The sequence below is a fragment of the Microcebus murinus genome, chromosome 3, assembly GCF_040939455.1.
Source record: "Microcebus murinus isolate Inina chromosome 3, M.murinus_Inina_mat1.0, whole genome shotgun sequence".
NCBI classification, from domain to species: Eukaryota; Metazoa; Chordata; class Mammalia; order Primates; family Cheirogaleidae; genus Microcebus; species Microcebus murinus.
The window spans coordinates 61,530,633-61,555,246 of record NC_134106.1 but is presented as its reverse complement, the minus strand read 5'-3'; the positions used below and the strand labels follow the sequence as shown (position 1 = coordinate 61,555,246).

The following is a 24,614-nucleotide window of genomic DNA, read 5'->3' as shown; positions in this document are numbered from 1 at the left end:
ACTGAAAATCACAATGAAACACCATTATACACAGATCAAATTGGCACAAATGTTAAAACCTGATAAAACCAAGTGCTGTCAAGACTGTGATCTAACCACTTTGGAATTCAGCTTATCATTATTCTGTAAAGCTAAACAGTTGCAACCAGCAAGACCCAGCAATTCCATTTTTAGATATATACTCTAGACCAGGAGTCGGCAAGCTGCTTTACTCCTAGGTAAATAACCCCCAAAGATTTGAAAAGAGAGACTCAAATGTATACTTTGCCAGTGTTCATAGCAGCATTCATTCTCCACAAGCAAAAGATAAAAACAACACAAGTGTCCATCAACAGATGAATGGAAAAGTATTTGGCCATTAGGCCAGGGCAGTGGCTCATGCCTATAATCCTAGCACCCTGGGAGGCCAAGGCGAGCAGATTGCTCCAGGTCAGGAGTTCGAAACCAGCCTGAGCAAGAGTGAGACCCCCATATCTACTATAAAAAGAAAGAAAATTAATTGAACTAAAAATATATAGAAAAAAAATATTAACCGGGCATGGTGGCACATGCCTGTAGACCTAGCTACTCAGGAGACTGAGGCAGAAGGACTGCTTGAGCCCAGGAGTTTGAGGTTGCTGTGAGCTAGGCTGATGCCACGGCACCCTAGCCCGAGCAACAGAGTGAGACTGTGTCTCAAAAAAATTAAAAGAAAAAAAAAAGGTATTTGGCCATTAAAAAGAATGAAGTTCAGATACTTGCTAATACATGTATCAACCTTAAAAACACTATGCTAAGTGAAACGAGCCAGACACAAAAGGGCAAATACTGTACGATTCCACTGATTATGAAATACCTAGAAGAGTCAAATTCAGAGACAGAAAGTAGATTAGCGGTTATCAGGGGCTGGGAGGAGTAGGAAACCGGGAGTTATTGCTTAACAGGGACTGAATTTCTGGTTAGGGTCATGGAAGTTTTAGAAATAGTGGTGACAGGCCTGGCGCAGTGGCTCAGGCCTGTAATCCTAGCACTCTGGGAGGCCGAGGCAGGTGGATTGCTCGAGGTCAGGAGTTCGAAACCAGCCTGAGCAAGAGCGAGACCCTGTCTCTACTATAATTAGAAAGAAATTAATTGGCCAACTAATATATATAGAAAAATTACTAGGGCATAGTGGCATATGCCTGTAGTCCCAGCTACTCGGGAGGCTGAAGCAGTAGGATTGCTTGAGCCCAGGAGTTTGAGGTTGCCATGAGCTACGCTGACGCAAAGGCACTCACTCTAGCCTGGGCAACAAAGTGAGACAAAGAAAGGAAAGAAAGGGGGATAGAGGGAGAGACAGGGAGAGGGAGAGAGAGACAGACAGACAGACACAGAGACAGAAATAGTGGTGAAAACTGCACAATATGGTGAATGTAATGAATGCCACATAACTGTCCATGTAAATATGGTTTAAATGGCAAAATTTTATGTTATATATATTTAACCACAACCTTTTTTTAAAAAGGAAACAAAGGACTAATACATGCTACAATGTGGAACAACCTTGAAAATAGTATTAACTGAAAGATACCAGACACAAGAAGTTCACATGTTATGTCTCCATTCATATGTAATATCCACAATAGGTAAATCTATAAAAATAGAAAGCATGGATGGGGGAAGCAGTGACATCGCCAGGCTCCACCCCCTCACTTGACCATTGTTAAATATTAAAAAAAAATAATAAAAATAAATAGAAAGCAGATTGGTGGTTGCCAGAGGCTGGGGCAGGGGAAGGGAGGAAGGAATGGGGACAAATTGCTTATGGGTAAGCAGAGTTTTACTGAGAGTGATGAAAATGTTTTGGAACTAGAGAGATGGTTGTACAACATGAACTGCATCTATAACAAAAGAAGGACCATCAGTGGAAAAACAGATGGAATCCAAAAAGTCTGTAGTAATAGTATTGTACCAACATTAATTTCTTAGTTTCAAATATATCACAATGATAAGACATTTACGTTAAGGGAAGTTATATAAAGGCTATACAGGAACTCTACACCAACTCTGCAACTCTCCTATAAATGTAAAATTACTTCAAAATAAAAAGTATTAAAAAAGTAAAATATAAAACAAATAAACCGAAAACCAGGCAGTGAGTCATAATTTGCTGATCCTGTCCTGAAAATCCTGGTCACACATATTAAAACACACATACAAGGATTTTCATAGCAACAGCGTTTGCAATAGTCAAAACTGAAGACAACCTGCTATGGACTGAATGTTTGTGTCCCCCAGATTCATCTGGTGAAGCCTAATCCCCAATGTAATGGCATTTGGAGGTGAGGCTTAGGGGAGGTAATTGGGCCAGGAGAGTGGAGCCCTACTGAATGAGATTAGTGCCCTTATAGGGGACATCAGACAGCCTGCTTTGTCGCTCTCCCCTCTCAGCCATTTGAGGATACAGTGAGGAGGCAGCAGTCTACAAACTGGGAAGAGAACCCCTCACCAGATACCAGATCTGCTGGTGCTTTAATTTTGGAATTCCCAGCCTCCCCTCCAGAATTGTGAGAAATAAATGATTGTAGTTTTAGCCACTCAGTCTATGGTATGTTTGTTATAGCACCCCAAATTGACTAAACCACAGCCCATAATCCCGCAACAGTGGAATAGACAAATGAAATGTCCTAGTTATATAACAATGTATCCAGCAATGAGAATCAACAACCTGCATGCAACCCATGGTGACTACTACATCACAGTGAGTGAAGGAAGCATAAACGTAGGAGTACAGTGGATTCCATTTAAACAATACTCAGTTGCTCAGCTAAACTATCCTCTTTAGAGAGCCATACATAACTGGTAAAAAATTACTAGGTTAAAATATAAATTTTAATTACAGATATTCAATGATTTTTGACCTACAAAAAATGGCAATTTCATATGGTTTGACCTTAACATAAAGAAAACCAAGGAAATCACTGTCACAAAAGTCAAGAGAGTTGTTACTTCTGGGAGATGGGAGAGGAATGTGTTTAGGAAGGATATACAGGGGATGGGGGGGGGGGCAGGAAATGGCCTATTTCTTGATCTAGGTGATGGTTACAAAGGTGTGCATTTAATAAATTTTCAAACTGTACATGTTTTGGTACTTTATGTATAGAAACAATTTTTAATATGTAAAAATATTAATTTCATACCGATTTTATGAAAATCAGTATGCTCAGCTTTATGGGGGATACTAGACAGGATAATACCAGATTGTTGCCTTTAAATATTAATAGTATATGACCTAGCTGGGTAGACAAGACCCACACATAAGAAGATACCTGATGACATTTCATGTCACTGGGAAAGATTAAATTTTCAAGGCATGGTGTTAGGACAACTGGGGAAAAACCTTTGATCCATACTTAATATTTTACTCCCAAAATACATTCCAAATAGTTGAAAGATTTAAATAATAAAAAAAAAAATCAAATTATACAAGTGTTGGATGGAAAAAATGGAAGAGATTTTAAAAATAATCATGGAGTAGGGAAGGTCTTCTGTAAGTATAACAAGAAATTCAGAAGCTGCCTCCCCCTCAAAATAAAGAAAACTCTGGCCAGATATGGTAGCTCATGCCTATAATGCTAATACTTTGGAAGTCTAAGGAGAGAGGATCGTTTGAGCCCAGGAGTTTGAGACCAGCCTGGGCAATACAGCGAGATCCTATCTCTACAAAAAATTTTAAAAACTTAGCCAGGTGTAGGGCCACACACCTGTAGTCTCAGCTATTCAGGAGGCTGAGATGGGAGTACAGGGTTTCAAGGCTGCAATGAGCTATGACTGAGCCACTACACTCCAGCCTGGGTGACCCAGTGAAACTCTGTCTCTAAAAACAAAACCGTGATAAATTTAACTAAAGAAAACTTTGTAGTAGCAACTATCAAAAGTCAAGCTGAAAGACAAATACCACACTGGGAAGAGACATCTGAAACTCACACAAGTCAAAAATGTAATTTCCTTAATACATCAAGAGCTACTTACTGTAACTAAAAAAGGTCAATAACATACAAAATAAAAACAAAAAAAAGGATAAATCATTCTTAGAGAAATGCAAATGGCTCAAACATACATAAAGCTACAGTAAGATGCCATTTTCCCCCTTTCAGAGGAGTTACCATTGAAAAGTCTGATAACTCATCGTATTGGTGAGGAGACAAGAAAAAGGGCTATATAGAAAGCAATTTAGCAACATATTAAAATTACAAATGCATAATTCGCTTCACTAGCAATTCCAAAGAATTTCAAATTTTTCAATGAATTTAGTTCTAGGAATTTGGTTATATTTGCACACACACACACACACACACATATATAAATAAAATATTCACTGCATCATTGTAATGCGAAAGTATCACAAATAACCTAAAGACTAGTAAAAACCATTATGGCACACTCATCTAATGAAATACTAAGCAGCTCCAGATTTACTGACAGGAAATGACCTCTAAAATATTTTAAGGGGGGGGACACGACCATGCATAATATGCTATAGTTAGTGTACATACAGAATCATACACACATTCGTAATATGCAAACACACACCAAGGTGTATATACACGTCATTACCAACACTAAAAACAGCAGAGTAAGAGCAAGCTTAAAGTGAGTTCAGTTGTGTTGTGTTTTTTTTTTCCTTTTAAATTGTGAGTAATGGTGTGTGCAGTCCAGTAGAGGAACTGATCACAGCTGCTTACCACTTTCAGCTTGCACTCATGTAGACTCCTCGGCCTCCCTCCCGACCTGGGTCAGCTTGCCTGAATTGTTACCTTTGTCTCCTAACAGTTGATTTCAACCCTCCTAAGTCATCCTACCTAAGGCCACCAGTGTCCTTCCCCAACAGAAATGGTCACACCACTTCCCATTGATGATTCCACACCAGACAGAAGACAGAATCCAAATTCCAGAGCACAGTCCACGAGGCCCCCACCATGCCGCCTCCGCACACTTCCCTTCCTGGCATCCTGCTCCAGCCACCACAGGCTGCTGCCATGTAGCACAAAAACACATTTTCTCATTGACAACAGCGCCTTCCTATATTTATTTCTCCCTTTGGAAAAAGCTCATCTCTTAAGGCCTAATTTAAATGTCACCTTTTCTTTGAAGCCCTATTGGACATTCTCAGGCCCCTTTTCCCTCTGGACTCTTACAGTACATTGTACACAACAGCAACATCAAGGCATGCATCATAATAATTATTAACGTGACACAGAAAAACAAACACAGATCTTGCAGACAGAGACCCGGGCAAGTATGAGTAGTTACCTTCGCAACCTCTCTAATTCTCATGCCTCTACGAGTAAAATACATAAAAAGGCACATAGTAAGAACTCTGTAGGCAGCTACTGTCCAGGCTCTCCCAAACATAGTGCATGACTGTGGGCAAGTTACACAACCTATATGAGCCTTAAAGTAGTTAAAATAATGTTTATGTATAATACAATTGTTGAGGATTAGAGGAGATGTAAGGTACCAGTGCTTAAACATTTCATGAATTAATAAATGTTTTCAACCAAAGAGAAACTACTTGCTACAAATATACATTATTTTCAACCATAAAAAGGGGCTATTACAGAAGAATGCGTGTGAAGATGGGGGCGAGGAGGAAGCAGAGGGGGAGCAAGAGGACTGGGAGGGAGAGAGTGTGAGAGCGTGGGTGTTGGAGGTAGGGTCTGAAAGCTCCTTATAGGTGCGAGGAGACCACGTGGCACACAGAAAATAGAACATAAGAATACGCCAGAAATTCTGGGCTCTGTTCCAGTTTCTATTGTCTGGAGAAAATTTAAAGTAACAAATTGACTGCAGGGTCTTACAATGGAACTGGAACATAATGTCGCTTCCAGTGACCACCGTCTGTCCCAAATCAGAGAAACTCAAAACTGTACATGGCAGAGAAAGGGCAGAGAAAAGAGATTTTCAAGAAGATGCAAACTGAGTCATAGCGACCCCATCCTGGCAGCTGGGAAAGAAGATATGAAGATCTAAAACCAAGCCAACCTGGAAATTGGCTGGTCGGGTTTCTCAGGGAAGGCCACTAAAACACAAACAGCAGACACAGCTCTAAGTGCCAAACAAAACCAAAGCCACTGTAAGCAGTTTACAAGGCAGCCCAATGAGTTTCTTAAAAGCACTGTTGCTTTTAATTATAATACATCTCTTCCATTGAGTGTATGTCTACATGGGGGAGAAGACATTCAATGGGAGGAAATTTGACTTACAATGTATGCTTAGTTATAAAACTACCATACAAGTACAAATTTAATTATCCTCATATAAATGTTTACATGATATATACTTATATGTTATATATATAAATATACACACAACCACTACCAGTTTCTTGTTATGTAAATGTCCCATTTTCATTTTCATACAGTTTTTGCTTTATATATTCAAGGTTATATATAGTACTTGAAGCCTCCTGAGCTAGGAATTAAAACAGTAAGCCCAAGAGAAAGGAGATAAGTATAAAAAAAAAAATCAAAGAAGTAAAAACCTGTATTGTTAAGTTTTAATTGTAAGTATCACTATGAACTTGGGTTCTATTCACTGAAAGAACATAAAAGCAATGACATTCTGGTAGCTGTAAGAACCCCTAGCTCTCTGATTATGATTTCTAAATACCATTATCCTCTAAAAGGAACCAGGTGGTCTTGGAGTGAAATGATTAATTCAAGTCCTAAGGCAGGAAAAGTACATTAGAATCCCTAGACATGTACAAAAAGCAAAGAAGTGCTCAAAGAATGATGAGGGGTTGGGTTTGTTCAAAGAGCACAGATGCTAGTCCGAAGGGGCTTCCCACTAGCCAAACTTGGGGCAATTTGAGCAAAAAGAATGACTAACTAAAACAAATTAAGTATATAAATGTTCATGAGTCCATAAAAACATTCAAAAAAGAGAAAGAAAGGGAGGGGAAAAAAAGACAAACTCTCCCTTACCACCACTGGAGGTGACTGTTTCATTTGTTGTACTATGCATGATTTTTTTAGTTAGTATTAAAATAAAAACCCTGTCACTTAAACCATGACAGTGCTATACATATCACTTACATTTCTTTATACTTATTGAAAAAGCTTTCAGACTTGTTTAGATTTATCATATATGCATAAAAAGAAAAATATAAGTTGAACACAGGAAACAGATCGTTGCCTTAGAAGAATACCATTGACCCTTGAATGGCACAGGGGTTGTTAGGATTGCCACCACTCCGCTGGAGAGTCAAAAATATGCATATCACTTCTGATTTTCCCAAAACTTAACTTCTAATATCCTGTTGATGGGATCCCTTATCCCTAACCTAATCAATCAACACATGAATAGATTAGTATCTATGTAGTTTATGCATTCATGACACATCTAGCTTTTTCTTAATTTTTTATATTTTTAGGCTATGTCATTCATCTTTTAGTTTTTTTGAAATTGTTGCCAATCTCGAAAAATGTTCCAATATATTTACTGAAAAAAATCTGCATGTAACTGGACCCACGCAATTCAAACTCCTGTTGTTCAAGGGCCAACTGTATATGGAATGTGGTCCCTTCACCAACCACAAACTTTTGCTTTGCTAAAGTCAAATTCCTGCCCAAAAGCTTAGTCTCCATGTTTTGCATACACAATAACTTTTTGTTTCAATGCTGAATCATACTGTACTTCTCCCTCCCCCAACATGGGGTTTTGCTCTGTTACCCAGGTTAGAGTGCAGTGGTCTGATTATCATTCACTGTAGCCTCGAAGTCCTGGGCTCAACCAACCCTCCCTCAAGCTGGGACTATAGGCATATTTTTAAAATATGAAATATGAAAAGCTATGACCAAATTCATGTGTGTACAGGTGTCATAACAGCTACCTGGCCACCAACTAGTTTAAGACACCACTGATTGATTATAAGCCATGCCCTGACTTCAGAGATCTTAAAGATGCTTTTTTAAAAAAGTATACAGGCACACAACTTCCAATTAATGAAATGTGATATTAATCCAAATCTTCTATTCTGATAATTATTAATAAGAGAAAGTTATGTAATAATAACTAGGATGGCTTTATGGTAGAAGAAAACAACTAAATGATGAAGAACACCACTTTTTTTTTAGTAAGAACACTTAACATAAGATTTACCCTCTTAAATTTTTAAGAACACACTATGGTAGGCCGGGCGCGGTGGCTCACGCCTGTAATCCTAGCACTCTGGGAGGCTGAGGCGGGCGGATTGCTCAAGGTCAGGAGTTCGAAACCACCCTGAGCAAGAGCGAGACCCTGTCTCTACTATAAAATAGAAACAAATTAATTGGCCAACTAATATATATAGAAAAAATTAGCCGGGCATGGTGGCGCATGCCTGTAGTCCCAGCTACTTGGGAGGCTGAGGCAGGAGGATTGCTTGAGCCCAGGAGTTTGAGGTTGCTGTGAGCTAGGCTGACGCCATGGCACTCACTCTAGCCTGGGCAACAAAGCGAGACTCTGTCTCAAAAAAAAAAAAAAAAGAACACACTATGGTATTGTCACTATGTTGCATAGATCTCTAGAACTTGCTCATGCTGTACAACTGTAACTGCACACCCACTGAATCACACCCCATTTCCTCCTGCCCTATCTCTTACCAACCACCATTCTATTTTCTACAAGTTTGACCATTTTAGAAACTTCATGATATAAGTGGAATCATGCAGTGTCTGTCATCGTGTAACTGACTTATTTCATTTAGCATGTCTTCAAAGTCCGTCTGTGTTTAGAAAAATACCAGGTATTAAATGTAAAAAAGAATGACAATTAGAAAATCATCACTTTACAATCCCTCATAAAAAACTGATTTACTTAAGGACCATCAGCTGTGGACCTACACAATAGTGTATCTATGGTCACAGTACCTTGTATAGCACTGCAATTAGAACTTACTTTGCAACTAGAAAAATAATGTGGCAGTGGGCTTGTATTCATGGTGCCAGAGAGGAGACAATACTTTGCAACGTTGCAGCAATATTCTACAAGAAGCCAGGTATCGCTCTGTATCAACGACCAACATACAATTCTGTTTTTCCCACGACAAAATAAGGTTTATTTACCTTCTTGGTGTTATTTAATGCTATTAATCTTACATTCAATAGGTAAGTTTACCTTATTTGCATTGCTATGCATTTGGGTCTTCTGTCATTTTATGTTTTCCATGTTTAAGTGCTTCCTTTCTTTCTTTCTGATCATTTGCTATAGATTTTGTAATTTCTTTTATTCCCCCCACCAGCACGACCCCTAATAATTTGAAAATTGTATAGTATGTTTTTGGAAACACTTTGAGAGAGAAAGAAGTTAGCACTTCTACAACTTCTCCCACTGTCTCCTTTCCTTTGCCTCCTGCTTTCTACAGGCATATTTCACAAGCATATTTCCCCTTCGCTATTGCATGTTAAGATGTTTAACATAAAAATAAATTTATCTCTTTCCTTGATGCAAAGGTGTATGAAAAACAAATTCATTTCAAATAGATTACGAGTAAATGTATTACTTTTTGTTTTAGGAAAATAATTATCAGTTATTTAAATTTAGACTTTCTTTCCCCACCCCCACCTTTTTATTATTTATTTTTTAATTTCAGCATCTTATGGGGATACAAATGTTCAGGTCACATATGTTGCCTTTGTCCCACCCAAGTCAGAGCTTCTAGCATGTCCATCCCCCATATGGTATGCACCACACCCATCAGGTGTGAACAACCCCCTCCTCTTCCCTTCTTCCTGCCTGACCCCCAATGAATGCTAATAAATGTGCACATAAGTGTTGATCAGTTAATCTCAATTTGATGGTGAGTATATATGGTGCTTGTTTTTCTATTCTTTTTTTTTTTTTTTTTGAGACAGAGTCTCGCTTTGTTGCCCAGGCTAGAGTGAGTGCCGTGGCATCAGCCTAGCTCACAGCAACCTCAAACTCCTGGGCTCAAGCAATCCTCCTGCCTCAGCCTCCCGAGTAGCTGGGACTACAGGCATGCGCCACCATGCCCGGCTAAGTTTTTCTATATATATCAGTTGGCCAATTAATTTCTTTCTGTTTATAGTAGAGACGGGGTCTCACTCTTGCTCAGGCTGGTTTCGAACTCCTGACCTCGAGCAATCCACCCGCCTCAGCCTCCCAGAGTGCTAGGATTACAGGCGAGAGCCACCTCGCCCGGCTTGTTTTTCTATTCTTGTGATACATTATTTAGTAGACTTTACTTCTGGACAGAGTTAGTGTTCACTGCCAGCCCCTTCATATTACAATTTCTTCATCTATTATTTATTTTGACTCATCTCCAAAAACTTTTGAGTTCCTGCATATTTGGAAATGTTTTAATGAAGACTTTACGTGTTAATGATGATTTAATTGGATTGGGTATGGGATTCTTCAAACTTTTTAATCTCAATACTCTACACTGAGGACTGCAATACATACAGTCAACAATGAACTCATATCCAGAATAAAGAATCCTTACCACCCAATAAGGAAACAAACAACCACAATAGAGAAATGGGCCAATGATTTGAACAGGCACTCTAAAAAAAGAGGGCATGTAAAAAAGTGCCCAACCTCATCAGTCATTAGGGAAATGCAAAAAATTAATTAAAGTCAAAGTGAGATACTATTATACGCCTACCACAATGGCAAAGACTGGCCGTACCACTTGCTGGTGAGAATGTGGAGCAATGCTGGTACAAGTTTAAATCATAACAATCACTTTGGAAGACTGATGGTACCTACTAAAGCTGAACACACACAATTTCAGTTCTAGGTATACACCTAACACATGTATATAAATGCATACTAGGTATATACCTAATTCAAATATATAAATGTGGCCGGGCACGGTAGCTCACGCCTGTAATCCTAGCACTTTGGGAGGCTGAGGCAGGCAGATTGCTCGAGGTCAGGAGTTCGAAACCAACCTGAGCAAGAGTGATACCCTGTCTCTACTATAAATAGAAAGAAATTAATTGGCTAACTAATATACATAGAAAAAATTAGCCGGGCATGGTGGCGCATGCCTGTAGTCCCAGCTACTCGGGAGGCTGAGGCAGGAGGATTGCTTGAGCCCAGGAGTTTGAGGTTGCTGTGAGCTAGGCTGATGCCACGGCACTCATTCTAGCCTGGGCAACAAAGACTCTGTCTCCAAAAAAAAAAGCAAGTATATAAATGTATACTATGATTCCAAATATAAAAAGTTCAAGAATAGGCAAAACTGATCAGCGTGGTTACCTTAGGACAGGGCTCAGCAAACTTACTCTGTTAAGGGCCAGGCAGCAAACATTTTAGGCTTTGTAGGTAATGCAGTCTCAGTATTCAACTTTGCTGATGTAGAGCAAAAGTAGCTATAGACAATACATAAACAAATGAGCATGGCTATGTTTCAATAAAACTTTATTTATGGACTCTGAAATTTGGATTTCACATAATTTCCATGAGTCATAAATATTGATTTTTTTTCAACCATTTAAAAATATAAAAACCATTTTTACTCATAGATGTGGGCCAGATTTAGTCTGGAGGCAGTAGTCTGCCAACTCATGCCTTAGGAGATGGGGTATAAGTAACTGGGTAGGGGAATGGGGAGGTTCAGAAGTGCAGATAAAGTTCTGTTCTGCTGTCTACATGGTGTATGCCTTTGGTAAAACTATTGATTTTATATATCTTAATATTTATATAGCTTCCTATATGTGTATTTCAATAAAAAGAATGTTTTCTAAAAGTGCTTTTAAAAATCTAAAAATAAAAACTTGTTTACAAAAATCAAGTATATATGACCAACTTGATTTTTTGGTTAATTTGTAGGAGATTCTTCATCCTTAAAATTCAGTAAGTTCCCCAGGATCATTATTTGTCAAATTTTACTCATTTTTCCTGGGACATGATAATTTCTTCTTTCATTTCAGAAAAGTTTTCTATCTTTGAATGTTACCTTTGTTCAATTTGTTCCATGAATGTTCCCAATATTCCCAACAGAACAAATCTGTGTGTAGGATCCGTATTTGTCTCTTCTCCTATATCCCTCCCATCATACTCTACTCTGATTATAGTTATTTCTATGTTTTTTTCCTGTTTCAGAGTGATCTTTCGAGCCTATCCCTCCTTCCTCACTTATTTGCTTTTTCTGTAACTCTGATCCTGCTTTTTGCAGCTTCTAATGCAGTTTTAAGTGCTCTGTGATGGCACAGTTCTAGAATTTAATACGGAACTCTTGTGACTTCCTTATAACTTCAGCACCTCATCTTTCACTTCTGATTTCACAGTGAACATTTTCTTCAACTTCCCAGAAGGTATAAATCAGTTTGTTTTTTTTTAAAACAATACTTGTATTCTCTTGAGTAAATTTTCCTAGTAAATGTTATTTTAATCCCTCCACTTTTTCCATAGAATTTAAATGTGCACCATGTTGGGGTTTTTGGTTTTTTGTTAATCAATCTTTTGATAGGGGAAGTTTGTCTCTGGTTTCTCCCACTTGGCACAACTGACATTTAGGACTGGACAATTCTCTGTTGTGGGGCTGTTGTGTGTCTTGTAGGAGCCTTAAGCAGCATCTCTGGCCTCTAGATGCCAGTCATACCACACCTGTTATGAGAACCAAAAGTGTCCTCAGATATTGCCAAATGTCCCCCCCAGGAGGAAAGGGACGAAATAGCCTCTAGTCAAAAGTCACTAGTCTAGACTCATTTGCTCAAAAATAGAGTGGAATCTCCTTTCTCCTGTTTACTTGGACACTGCTAAAATTCTTCCCTTAGAAATTAAGCTTGAGAATTGGATGTTGCAGAAGATTCAATTATTAGTTAAAAAGTTCAGCAGTGTGTGAGGGGATAGGAGGAATCAGGGCTGGTTGTGGACAGCTGCAACTGGGAAATTTCATCTCCAAAAGCACTCTGCTTGTTGGAGCCAACGTCTTGTCTCTAAATTTGTGTGTGTGTGTGTGTGTGTGTGTGTGTGTGTGTGTGTGTGTGTGTGTGTGTGTGTGTGTGTGTGTATCGGGTTGTGCTCTGTCCTGATGGGGACAGACGCTAGGATTTTGGTTCATTCTCTCAAAAGGGAGTAAAAGCTGGTCACTCTGATAAGACATACAGTTAAAATAAAGCCCCACAGTTGGCAGGATTTTTGTTTGGTGGTTGGTTCAGCAAATATTTTTTTCTCTGCACAATGGCCTTTGTTTGGTGCTGTTGGCCCTCAGCTACAAAGCTGGCTCCTAGGGTATGGTTTCCCATCTCTCTAGCCAACCACCCTCAGCCCAAACCTATCCCCCTCCATATGAGAAGCTGAAGCAAAAGGGGAAAGTGACCTGCTTGCACTCCTCATGCGTGGCTCCAGGGTGGTCTCCAGTCTATTTCTCCAAGTTGTGGGGTCCCTCTGGGGCTCCACTACTGTTTTTCCAACACTGGGAGTTGAATGCCCTAGTGTCATCCTTTACTTTAATACAGCTTGATCTTAAGCTGGCAGATAGCCCGGGGAGTTCATGGTTTAAGATGGGGAGCTAATGCCAAACTTCAGTTGATCAAACTCTTTCCCTTCTATTTTTGTTTCTTTTGGTTCCTTTCACCAGGTTTCAGGAAATTTTGCTACATTGCTGTTAAGTCACCATTTTTCCTTTTAGTCCCCAGGGTAATATTTCTTCCTTCTCCACAAAGGTAAAGTGGCATAGCAGGGAAATGGCTCAGCTCCTCTTAAAGAAAAACCTTTTTTTTGTCTTGCTTTGATCAGCTGAGGAAGTGAAGTTTTTTTTTTCTAAAATACCTAAAATACATAGTAGAAAGCTCCGAGGGAGCACTCAGGAGAGCAAAATTCAATTTTTGAGAATGTGCTGGTTATATGGCTCTAGGTATTTTTGTTAACCCTGTGCACTTAATTTTATACTTATTAAAACAGGAAAATATGCTCTGTTCCACTTCTACACTATGCTGGGGAGAGAGAATAAAATGTATCCCTTTCTGTTATCAGAAAGAGATACTAAACACAAGAAGCTACTTATTACTACCTAACAGAAAGAGGGATCCTTAATTTCTTTTGAGACAGGGTCTTGCTCTGTCGCCCTGGGTAGAGGGCAGTGACGTCATCATAGCTCACTGCAACCTCAATCTCCTGGGCTCCAGAGGAGATCATTAATTTCTAAATGAACCCTCCACCTTCCCCTCTTCTCCACACAAAAGAAGAGGGCATCCACATTTCCCCAGCGGGGAAGCTCCTGGCTGGGAATATACCTGGGAGCACAATTGAGGCATTTCTTCTTTCTTGACACTGGCACAGAGAGACGGTTGATAACTGGCACACAATTAATACAGATGTCAAACCACACATGGTGTATCTATCTTCTCTTCCCAAACAGTCCTACATAGTGCCTCAATGTTAGTCCATTTCCTGTTGTTTGTAATACTACCTGCAAATGGGTAATTTATAAAGGAAAGAAATTTCTTTCCTTTACAGAGTTATAGAGACTGAGAAATATGCAAGGTTATGGGGCACATCTGGCAACGGTCTTCTTGTTGGTGAGGACTCCACAGAGTCTCAAGACTGTACAGGGCATGACATGGCGAGGGGGCTGGGTGTGCTAGCTGAGGTCTCTCTTCCTCTTCATATAAAGCTACCAGTTCTACTCCAGTGATAATCCATTAATCCACTCATGAGGTTAGAGCCATCATCACCCAATCACCTCTTAAAGGTCCCATGCCTCTCAATACTGCCACGCTGGGAATTAAGTTTCCACATGAGTTTCAGAAGGGACAAACATTCAAACCATAGCACTCATTTTCCTGATGTCATTTTAGTGGACTTAAAGCTAAGCAGTGTCAGCCTGTATAGCTAATTAGATTCCACTTCCATGACAGTCAATAATTGACTACTACCATGCTGCCTCCTGGTAGCCACAAATCCACAGCAGTGGGCAGTGGATGGCTAGGCCCTACCCTGGAGCAGGTGTGCCAGATGAATGTTTTAACACTAAAATCTCAGGTCAGGGAGCTCTCAGGGGGCTCTGCCTATGAGCCCCCAGGCAGCATGCTGGGCCTGCTGGTAGTAGACATAAATACCTTTATAATAACAGGCACCTTCACAGTCGACAAAGATTAAAGGTAAGGAGTTCATGCCCAAACCCATCCTACACCTTCCTAGAGTTTAAATATAGAGGTAGAATAAAGCTGACCAGTTAACCAAAAAGTATGTAGGGACTTGCTATATGCTCAGCACCAGTCTAGATGCTTTAGAAATACAATATGCAGTCCCTGTTCTTAAGAAATCCGGGATTCAATTACAAAGACTAGTGCACATAGAATAATTTAAGGGGAAAAAAACAAAACCAAACCCTGAATTCAGTACTAAATCTTGATCCTTTTTCAGCACTGATGCTGTTAGCTCTCTCAACCCTGAGACTACTGGTTCTTTAACCTACCCAGCCTCCATTTCTTCCACGCCTCCTTCATAGTGTCCGTACCCTCCCTTCTCAGGCTGCTCCTCCACCTACACATTCACAGTGGGGTGAAGCAACAATGATAGAAAGTCTCAACTACCATCAGTTTGCCAAAGAACCTCCAATTCACAGATTCAACCAGACAGGCGCCACCAGGTCCCATGGATGTCTCAAGGTCTAGATGTCCAGGCTTGTTCCTCTCCTGATATTTCTAATCCTGGCAAATGACAGCACTACCCATTCAGCCGCCCAACCTGGAAGTCAGGACTTGCCTGAGACTGCTCCTTCTCCCTTACTCCTACATCTGACTGGTCACTGAAGCAGGCAATTCTCTTTCCTTTTCTCTCTCTTAGCAGCCCCTCCTCTCTGCCTTCCTACTCAAGGTCACTCTCTCAATTCAAGCACTCATTATTTCTTGCCTGGACTACACACCTGAGCCCGCAAACTGGTTTCTCTGGCTTTGGTATCATCCCCTCTTCCCCCGAAACTCTCCTCTCCAGCCACTCCCCACCTTTCATCTTACACACCAGTCACATGTTAATCTCTTAAACTTCTATGTATCCTTTAAAAATCATGTGTCACCTCCTCCAGAAAGTTCTCTGATATCCTCCTACTCGGGGTCAGATTCCCCACCTTTATACTGGTATCCAAATATTCCATTGTCTCCAAAAATATTTAAAAGATATGAAGGTTCTCTTCATCTCAAACTGAATGCTGGATAGAGTGTGATTTCTCACATAAAAATAGAAACTGCAGGAAATAGACTTCACATGATTATAAAGAGAGATAATGTTGCTTCCCCCTTTCAGGACACTGTTGCCTATACAAGTCACCTAGTAGCTATCAGCCACATTCACTGGACAATGCTGTTCCCTCGCCAAGACTGTCACCGTGCTGCACGCAAAAGGAGGTATTTTCCTCGTGGCCACTTCTTTAGGGTAAGATAATCGACTGGCTACAAACACAGCATTTCTATGGAGGCACCCTAATCTCTTGCCTTTGCTGTGATTTAGTCTCTGAAGCTTCCTGTGGGCTACTCCCCAGAGACATCAGGACACTTAAAAACGAACACAGACATCTACAAAATTACTACATCTCAAACGATGCTTCTTTTCCCACTAAAAGTCATTTGGACTCTTTCTCTGTCCTGAACTGGCTCCTCTTGGGAATTTCCCCATTACTGAAAATAGACAAAATACACAAGGGACCTGCCAAACAGCCTCTGCAGCTCATTGTCCTGTCTCTGAGGACAGTGTTAGAGCACAGTTAGGTGCACCTCCAAAGGGTGCTTCAAACTATTAGAAATATATCCACACCCACACGTCCCCTGCAATAATTCAATAGATTACTAGAAATTGAACTTATGCTAAAATTTCTCAAACTGTTAATATCATGCTACCTTTTGGAGGAAGGCATTTCCTTTCTTCTACATTTACTTACTTGAATCTTCAAGGGGTGCGCCTTTCATTGTAGTATTTCGAGATGCAGAGAACAAATGCATATGAATCCCACCCAGACCTTCAGAAACCAATAATTTTTATATAAAGGTAAAACAATGCTCTTGGCATTTGGGTTTTGGTTACCTGGTGATGCCTACCATTGGCCAAAATTGCTTATTTGGCAAAAATTACCAAATAACTTGAATAGGTTTCTTTTGCTATGCTGTAAGAATCTTATGCTTTTATAAAGTTGTTCCCATAGTTTATTATCAACTATTATTAGGTGCACTTAATGGAATCTCCAAATTTCACTGTCACTGCCATGGAAAATTCTTCTTTATAATAATCTGCAGTCTGCCCCTCTCTACACACCACTGGTTAGGGATGAGTTTCTAGAATATGAAATTAACCCATCTGACAATAATCCCACAGTGAGCACCTTTATTTCCAAGCCTTGTTCTGAAGCTAAATCCAAAAAGACAAATTCTACCATGCCAGCTGATGAAGTGCCTGTCCAGACAATTCTCGAAAACAGGATGGCCTTTTCTAACATGAACCCCAGGCCCTTCAGAAACTGTTTCAGAGCAGAAACGTCGTTCTTTGGCTCTCTTCATTCTACTACCATTGTTTTAGGTAGGACTTGTTTCTCAACTCACCCGTTTCCATCACAATATGGCATGGTGGTTAAGAGTCAAACTGCCAAGGTTCAAATCTCACTCTCACCATTTGTATGGCCTTGGTAAATTACCCAATCTAACTTCTGTTTCCTCATCATTAAAATGGAGCCACTGACAGCGCTTCACCTTGTGTAGCTGTTAAGAGGATTAAATGAGGTGGTGACCATAAAGTACTTTGGCACAATGCCCTGAACGGAGCAAGTGTTTCATAAATGCCATTATTATTATTGTTCTCAACAGCTTCCTAACTCGTCTCCTGCCACAAGGTTTTCATCCTCCATCATATCCGTCTTCCATGGAACTTCTGGAGTGTATTTTCAAAAATCGTTCTTGATTATAAATTATATATTTCATTGTATAAAATTCAGAAAACATATAAGGGAAAAGTCACCCATAGTCTGACTACAGAGACAACTGCTGTTGGTATATTTACTTTCAGTCTTTTTCTAATTTTTTCTAGACCTGAGATGATCACTTATATATACTATTTGTTTCTGCCATTTTCACCTAAGTATTTTTCTATAATTTAACATCTAACAACACAAGGTAGGTTTGGTTCTCCTTGTTTCAAATTAGATACAAATATTTAATTAATTTATTTCCTTGGAGACAGGGTCTTGTTCTGTTGCGTGGGCTTTAAGTGCAGTGGTGTGATCATAGCTCACTGCAGCCTCAAACCCTTGGGCTCAAGTGATCCTCCTGTCTCAGTCTCCCAAGTAGCTGAGACTACAGGCGTGGGCCACCATGCCCACTTTTGGGTTTTGTAGAGATGGGGTCTCATTACCTGCCCAGGCTGGTCTCGAACTCCTAGCCTTGAGCAATGCTCCCACCTGGGCCTCCGAAAGTGTTACGTATTACAGGCATGAGCCTCCACACCTACCCCAAATATTTTATTTATATTAAATACAAATAAACTACAAATTGGAGCAATGAATGATTGGCAGCAACTGGAACCTCTGCTCCCCTTACCTCTTACCCCAGCATCTCTGATGCTCACTCTACTGCCTGCACTTTTACTCACTGGCTTCAAGCTGAGATGTGTTCTCGCTAGTCGGGCTCCTCAGTCCAAGGAATACAAGAGAACCTTGTGGTTTCGGGCCTACCCCTGGGACACAAGCCTTCCATCCTGCAAACTTGCTCCTTGCTGCTGTGCTTATGTATTCCTTGGAATGGCTGCCTTCTCACCTCTCCCCACCTGTGTTTGCTGCATTTCTCAAAACACAGCAAAGAACAAGAGTTTCCTAAATAAGGGAGGGCACGGTGGCTCATGCCTGTAATCCTAGCACTTTGGGAGGCAGAGGCGAGAGGATCGTTTGAGCTCAGGAGTTCTAAACTAGCCTGAGCAAGAGCGAGACCCCATCTCTACTAAAAATAGTAGCCAGACAACTAAAAATATATATAGAAAAAATTAGCCAAGCATGGTTGGCACATGCCTGTAGTCCCAGCTACTCAGGAGGCTGAGGCAGGAGGATTGCTTGAGCCCAGGTGTTTGAGGTTGCTTTGAGCTAGGCTGATGCCATGGCACTCTAGCCGGGGCAACAGAGTGAGACTCTATCTCAAAAAAAAAAAAAAAAAAAAAGAGTTTCTGAAATAAAACACTGCCCACCCCTCCATGATGACAACCTAACCTCGTGTTGCTAGAGGGCACGCTTACAATTTAGCCACTTGCACATGACAGCACAAGCCTCAGAAGAGGCGGCCACTGGCCACTCAGCAGACACTTATGGCATGAACCTCTTCTCATAATTTTTATCCTTATTGGTAGTTACACAGGCTAGGTAATCAACAAATGACTAACAAAGGAACAGTCAACATTTTTTACAAAGTGTATGTTTTTCCTCCTTTTTCTTGCCTTGCTGGAGTTGATAGACTTGACTATCAACTCCAGCTAACACTCTCATAGTCCTTACTATGTGCCTGACATGGTTCCAAGTGCTTTATAGATAATAACTAATGTAATCCTCACAACAGCCCTGGTCGGGTAGGTACTGTTATTGTTTGCATCTCATGCATGAGGAAATGGAGACGTTCACAGGTTATGACAAGTGCCCAAGTGCTCCCAGCTAGTAAGCAATAGAGTTGGAATGCAAATAGAAAAACTAGTGTGATCAGATGTAATATCCACATAACTGAATTCAACAATTAAAATAAGGATCAACTCTAACTTAAGCACTAGGTAAGACTACTTCTTACTCTGGAGAAGGAGAAACAACTAACAAGGCAGTAAAACACAGGCAGGTGGGACAGGCACACACAAACAGAGAAGGCAAAAGTAGGGGGCATAATTCCTACCATCAGAACAAGGTTGCCCCATGTACGGGGGATAAGGGGCCCTCAGGGGCACACCATTATCGGTCATATCTAAGAATACAAGGTTAGTGGGAGCCACAATCACAGGGCATGTCTTTGAGTGCTCAGGAGGACCGTCCACACCTGTTCACCTCCAGAGAGAAGCACAGGGGCCAATTTTTCCTTATTCCCAAAGTGACTCCTTGTCACCAACCCTTCTTCCTTATACCCCAGGAGTGTGGGGTGGCTGGAGTGGGCAGAACAGCCCAGCTCCTCACCACTGACTGGGATACAACATCCCAACAAATTACACAATTTACGTGATATTTACATATTTTAAGAATTAAAGAGTACGGCCTTTTCCTAAGATCCATTTCTGCATCATAAAAATCACAAAAGTTCTAGCCGGGCATGGTGGCACATGCCTGTAGTCCCAGCTACTTGGGAGGCTGAGGCAGCAGGATTGCTTGAGCCAGGAGTTTGAGGTTGCTGTGAGCTAGGCTGACGCCACGGCACTCACTCTAGCCTGGGCAACAAGCGAGACTCTGTCTCAAAAAAAAAAAAAAAAAAAAAAATCACAAAAGTTCAATATGTTCATCATCGGCATCAGTGCGATTTCCCGTCAGTCTCTGAAATGCACCTATCTTTCAGAATGCCCCATAGCCCTATAAACAGAAGGGCGCAGGAGCTGAGGGTGAGCCCGAGCTTGCCACTAAATCGGTGACCTCCTCTGAAACAGGACATGCATGGGGCCCCTGCCCTGTTCTCATTCCAGAAAGCAAGGTTTAGACATTGACTCAGCTCCCATCACTCCTATCCACAACACAGCTTCCACCACTACCTGCCGCTAACTGTGTCAAAAACCCGTAATTCTGATCCCAGTCCAGTCTCTCGGCCACTTCAAACTCAGCTCACCCAAAAAGAACTCACCATCTCTCCCCCAAATGTGTGTTCTCAGTGGACACCACCACGCAAGCAGAGACCCCCGGCGCTGTTCCCATCTCCTCCCTCAGAGGCCCTCCCCCCAAGAGACCTTCCAACTTTCACTCTTCCAAGCCAGGCCCTTGTCACTTCCTGCCTGGCTCAGGACACCTTTATGATAGTTCCCCTACCAATCTTCCACCCCACAACAAGCAAGAAGGGTCTTTCAAAAGCACAAGGTGAGGCTTGGCTTGGTGGCTCACGCCTGTAATCCTAGCACTCTGGGAAGCTGAAGCGGGCAGATTGCTCAAGGTCAGGAGTTTGAAACCAGCCTGAGCAAGAGCGAGACCCAATCTATACTATAAATAGAAAGAAATTAATTGGCCAACTAAAAAATATATATAGAGAGAAAAAAATTAGCTGGGAATGGTGGCACATGCCTATAGTCCCAGCTACTTGGGAGGCTGAGGCAGCAGGATTGCTTGAGCCCAGGAGTTTGAGGTTGCTGTGAGCTAGGCTGATGCCACGGCACTCACTCTAGCCTGGGCAACAAAGCGAGACTCTGTCTCAAAAAAAAAAAAAAAAAAAAAAAGCACAAGGTGAGAAGGCATCAGTTGCTTTAAAACCCTCAGGAGCCCACTCTTACACTTGTGGGGTCATGTCAAACTCCTGACCCTGACTGCCTGGGCCCTGTGCCATTCGGCCCCTGCCTACCCACCCCCCCCAATCACCTCAGGCCACCTTTTCTTCATCCCCACACATACTCATCTGCTTTTGCAATTGCCAGACTAAGAACTGTCCAAGTAAGTCCCACCCTCCGCCAGCCACAGAGCTGATGCCTAAGCTATTCCCTCTTCTTAGAAGGTGCCCTTTCTACCTGATAGTCCTGCAGGACTCAGCACAAACACCACCTCCTGCAGGAGGTCCTCCAGGATGCCTTCGACTTGATCTGTACACCAAAGCGCCCGTTCCCACCTCTACTGAGGTGGCACATGCCACACAGTATCACATCAGTTTCCTTCAATGTCTTTTCCACTAGCCTATGAACTCATTTCTGTGTTCCTAGGACGCAGCATGGTGGCTGACACACAGTAAATGGTTGCCAAATAAAGAGCCTAGAAATCTAAGCCCACCAGATCACAGCCCTTCACCTTCCCTAAACCCAGGTGGACTTACCAACGCAATCGCAGGTGGGGAACTCGGCCTGGGCTCTCTTGGAAGGTGTGTCCAGCAGACTCTTGGTGGGTGTGTCCAGGTACTTAAGAGGCGACTCCAAGAAGCCACTGAGAGTGGGTGTGAGTGGGTTCTCAGCCTTGGTGGGTGTGGCATCCTGGCCTCCCTCCTCCGAGTGGAAGCAGGTAGTTGAGAGCACAGTCACGGCCCCTGAAGACTCGATCTTGATTTGCTTGGGGGAGCGCGCAGCAAAAGGGCTCTCGGGCGCTGGGAGGCATGTTGGCTGGTTCTCAGGGTCCTGAATGGGTACAGAAGGGGGGCCAGGAAGCCCAAAGCTATCCCCGAATTCAGCCTCAAACTGCCGGATGAGCTCTTCCAGCTTGTCATCGGCAGCGGGGAGAGGACCAGTAGAGCCTGGCTGCAGGGTTGCCATGGGGCTGGGAGACCTCATTTCCTGAGTAGGGGGCAGCAGGCTGTCCCCGGAGGGACTAGGTGCAAATAGCGCAAGAGAAGGTTCTGGGGGCAGGGGGCCAGCAGAGCCCTGTGCGGCAGAGAGAGGGGCAGGTGGAGGTGCCTGCACTTCCTCAGAGGCTGTGGACCTTGGCCCTTCCAGGACGATCTGCCGGAGAGGCAGGAAGAGAGGCTGCGCTTCCCGTGGCCTAGACCTCTTGATCTGAATGGGCTTTTGAACACCAGGCTTCATCCCAGGGGCAGCTTTGTCTATTCCCAGAAGCACCCGAGCTAGTGACAGGGCCCTCTTCTTCTTTTCCTTGGGTGGTCTGTCTGGAGGCCGCGGGGTAGCTGACCTTGGGGGGGGCCACCAGCCAGGAGCAGGAGGCTCTGAGGGAGGGGGGAAAGTGTTGTTGTGGGTCTGCTCTAGGAAGAGACTGCGCTTATGGTGGAGGTGCTGCTGCAGGGCAGTCTGGGCCTTCTGGTGGGTGTCTGGCTCGGAGGCCTCCCTCTTGAGAACAGGAAATGGAGCTAGGGCTGGGGCTGGGGCTGGCGCTGGCGCTGGCGCTGGGGCTGGGGCTGGGGCTGGGGCTGGGGCTGGGGCTGGGGCTGGGGCTGGGGCTGGGGCTGGGGCTGGTGCTGGCGCTGGGGCTGGCGCTGGGGCTGGGGATGAAGGGGGCACCTCAACCTTGACCTTGGGCTTGGTGGGCAGGCCCTCAGGCCGCTTGAATACTGACTGGATGTAATCACTGGCACTGCCCAACAACTGCTCCAGTTCAGCCATGGGGTCTGGGCTTGGGCGGGGCATGGGCCAGGAGTTCCGAGGGGTTGCTGGCCGGGTATCGGCGCCCCAGGTTTCAGGAAACTCAGTCCTAGGAGTTGCAGGAGGGAAAGCAGGGCTATCAGGAGCAAAAGATGCATGCTCTTCAGGGGCAGCCACAGGCCACGAGGGCGCCCGGAGGTAAGACTGGGGAGATCTGAAAGGGGCCGGAGGGGACAAGGCCTCAGGAAGGGGACAAGAAGCCTGGGAGGTGGAATGAGAAGGCTGGGGGAGGGCGGAAGAGAGCTGTGTGAGGGCCTCAATGGCGATGGCCGTCTGCAGGCTGATGTTCTTTTCCTTGGCAATACTCAGGGCACTCTGGGACAGGGGCAGGCCCTCCGGGGGAGGTATCTGGGGGACCTCGGAGCTGCTGAGTGGCCTGGTGCTTGGTGCTGGGAGGCCAGCCTCACCAGGAGGCAGAGGCCCTGGGAGTCTGGGCCGCTCCTCCCCTCCTTCCATGACCACAGACTTGATCTTCCCCTCCAGCCACTCGAGGTAGTCAGGGCATTCTGGGCCATCACAGTTGCAGTTGGGTGGTTTCATGCCATGCCGCGCGAGGGCCAGGGCCGTCTGCAGTGTGTCAAGGTCTTCGCTGCCAGCAGAGCAGCCCTCAGGCCCTGGCTGGGGTCCCCCGCTGTCGTTCCCAGCCTCACGACTCATCTCACGGTTGAAGGTTTCATAGAGCCGGGTGCTAAGGGCCCCATAAGAGGACACAGCTTCGGCCACAGCCGAAAAGGCCACCAGATCGTGGGCATCTTCCAGGCGAGCAGTGTGAGCTGGGCCTGTGGCAGCCTCCCAGTCAGGCTTCTGGTCTACCCGCCAAGGACCCCCAGCCCCCAGCAGACTGGGTCCAGCGGGCTCTCTAGCACCATTGACCGGCGCCCCTGAGGCGCTTAGCTGCCGGGAGTCCCCATGGTACACTGGCCCTGAGTCCATCTGACCTGGAACAGGTCCATCAACTGGGCTGAGCTCTGAGCCTGTCTAAAGAGAGAGGGGGGAAAAAAGAAAAAAATGAACCACACTATTTGAAAAGCATTTCTCTGCTTCACACCACTCAGATGCACATCTAAACCTGGCTATTCTCGTAAATCCTCTCTCCGGCACTTCTTGAACCTCAGTTCATCTTCCCATGCCTTTTCTCCCTAGGGATCTTTAAGATCTCCTTAAAGAGAAGATCCTCATGGGGAATTCTCAACGTTGCTCAGACCATTTTAGAGCCTCAGATCACTCACACCGATGAGGCTCCCCTGATACCAAGGACACAAATAAGGTCCTTAACTCAAAATGACCAAAGTCACTCTAGGACCGTGTTTATTTTGTTTTTTATCAAGAGGGAAAGAAAGCTAACCAAGCCAATCATGTGCTGTAAGTGTGAAGTGTGTGCGCGCAGGGGTAGGGGGAAAGCAGCTCCGAGTGACACATTCAGCTTGGACCAGGGG

At 43.3% G+C, this 24,614-nt stretch overlaps 1 protein-coding gene across 3 annotated transcripts in view; it reads right to left on the bottom strand.

Annotated features, from left to right (window-relative positions):
• Positions 1 to 24,614, bottom strand: part of TET3 (tet methylcytosine dioxygenase 3) — a 108,974-nt gene that overhangs the window by 30,580 nt on the left and 53,780 nt on the right. For all 3 annotated transcript variants that reach the window (XM_012788657.3, XM_076000893.1, XM_012788658.2), the window contains one exon: positions 21,909 to 24,156. In XM_012788657.3, coding sequence (XP_012644111.2) covers positions 21,909 to 24,156 — 2,248 coding nt within the window. The remainder of the gene's footprint in view (positions 1 to 21,908; positions 24,157 to 24,614) is intronic.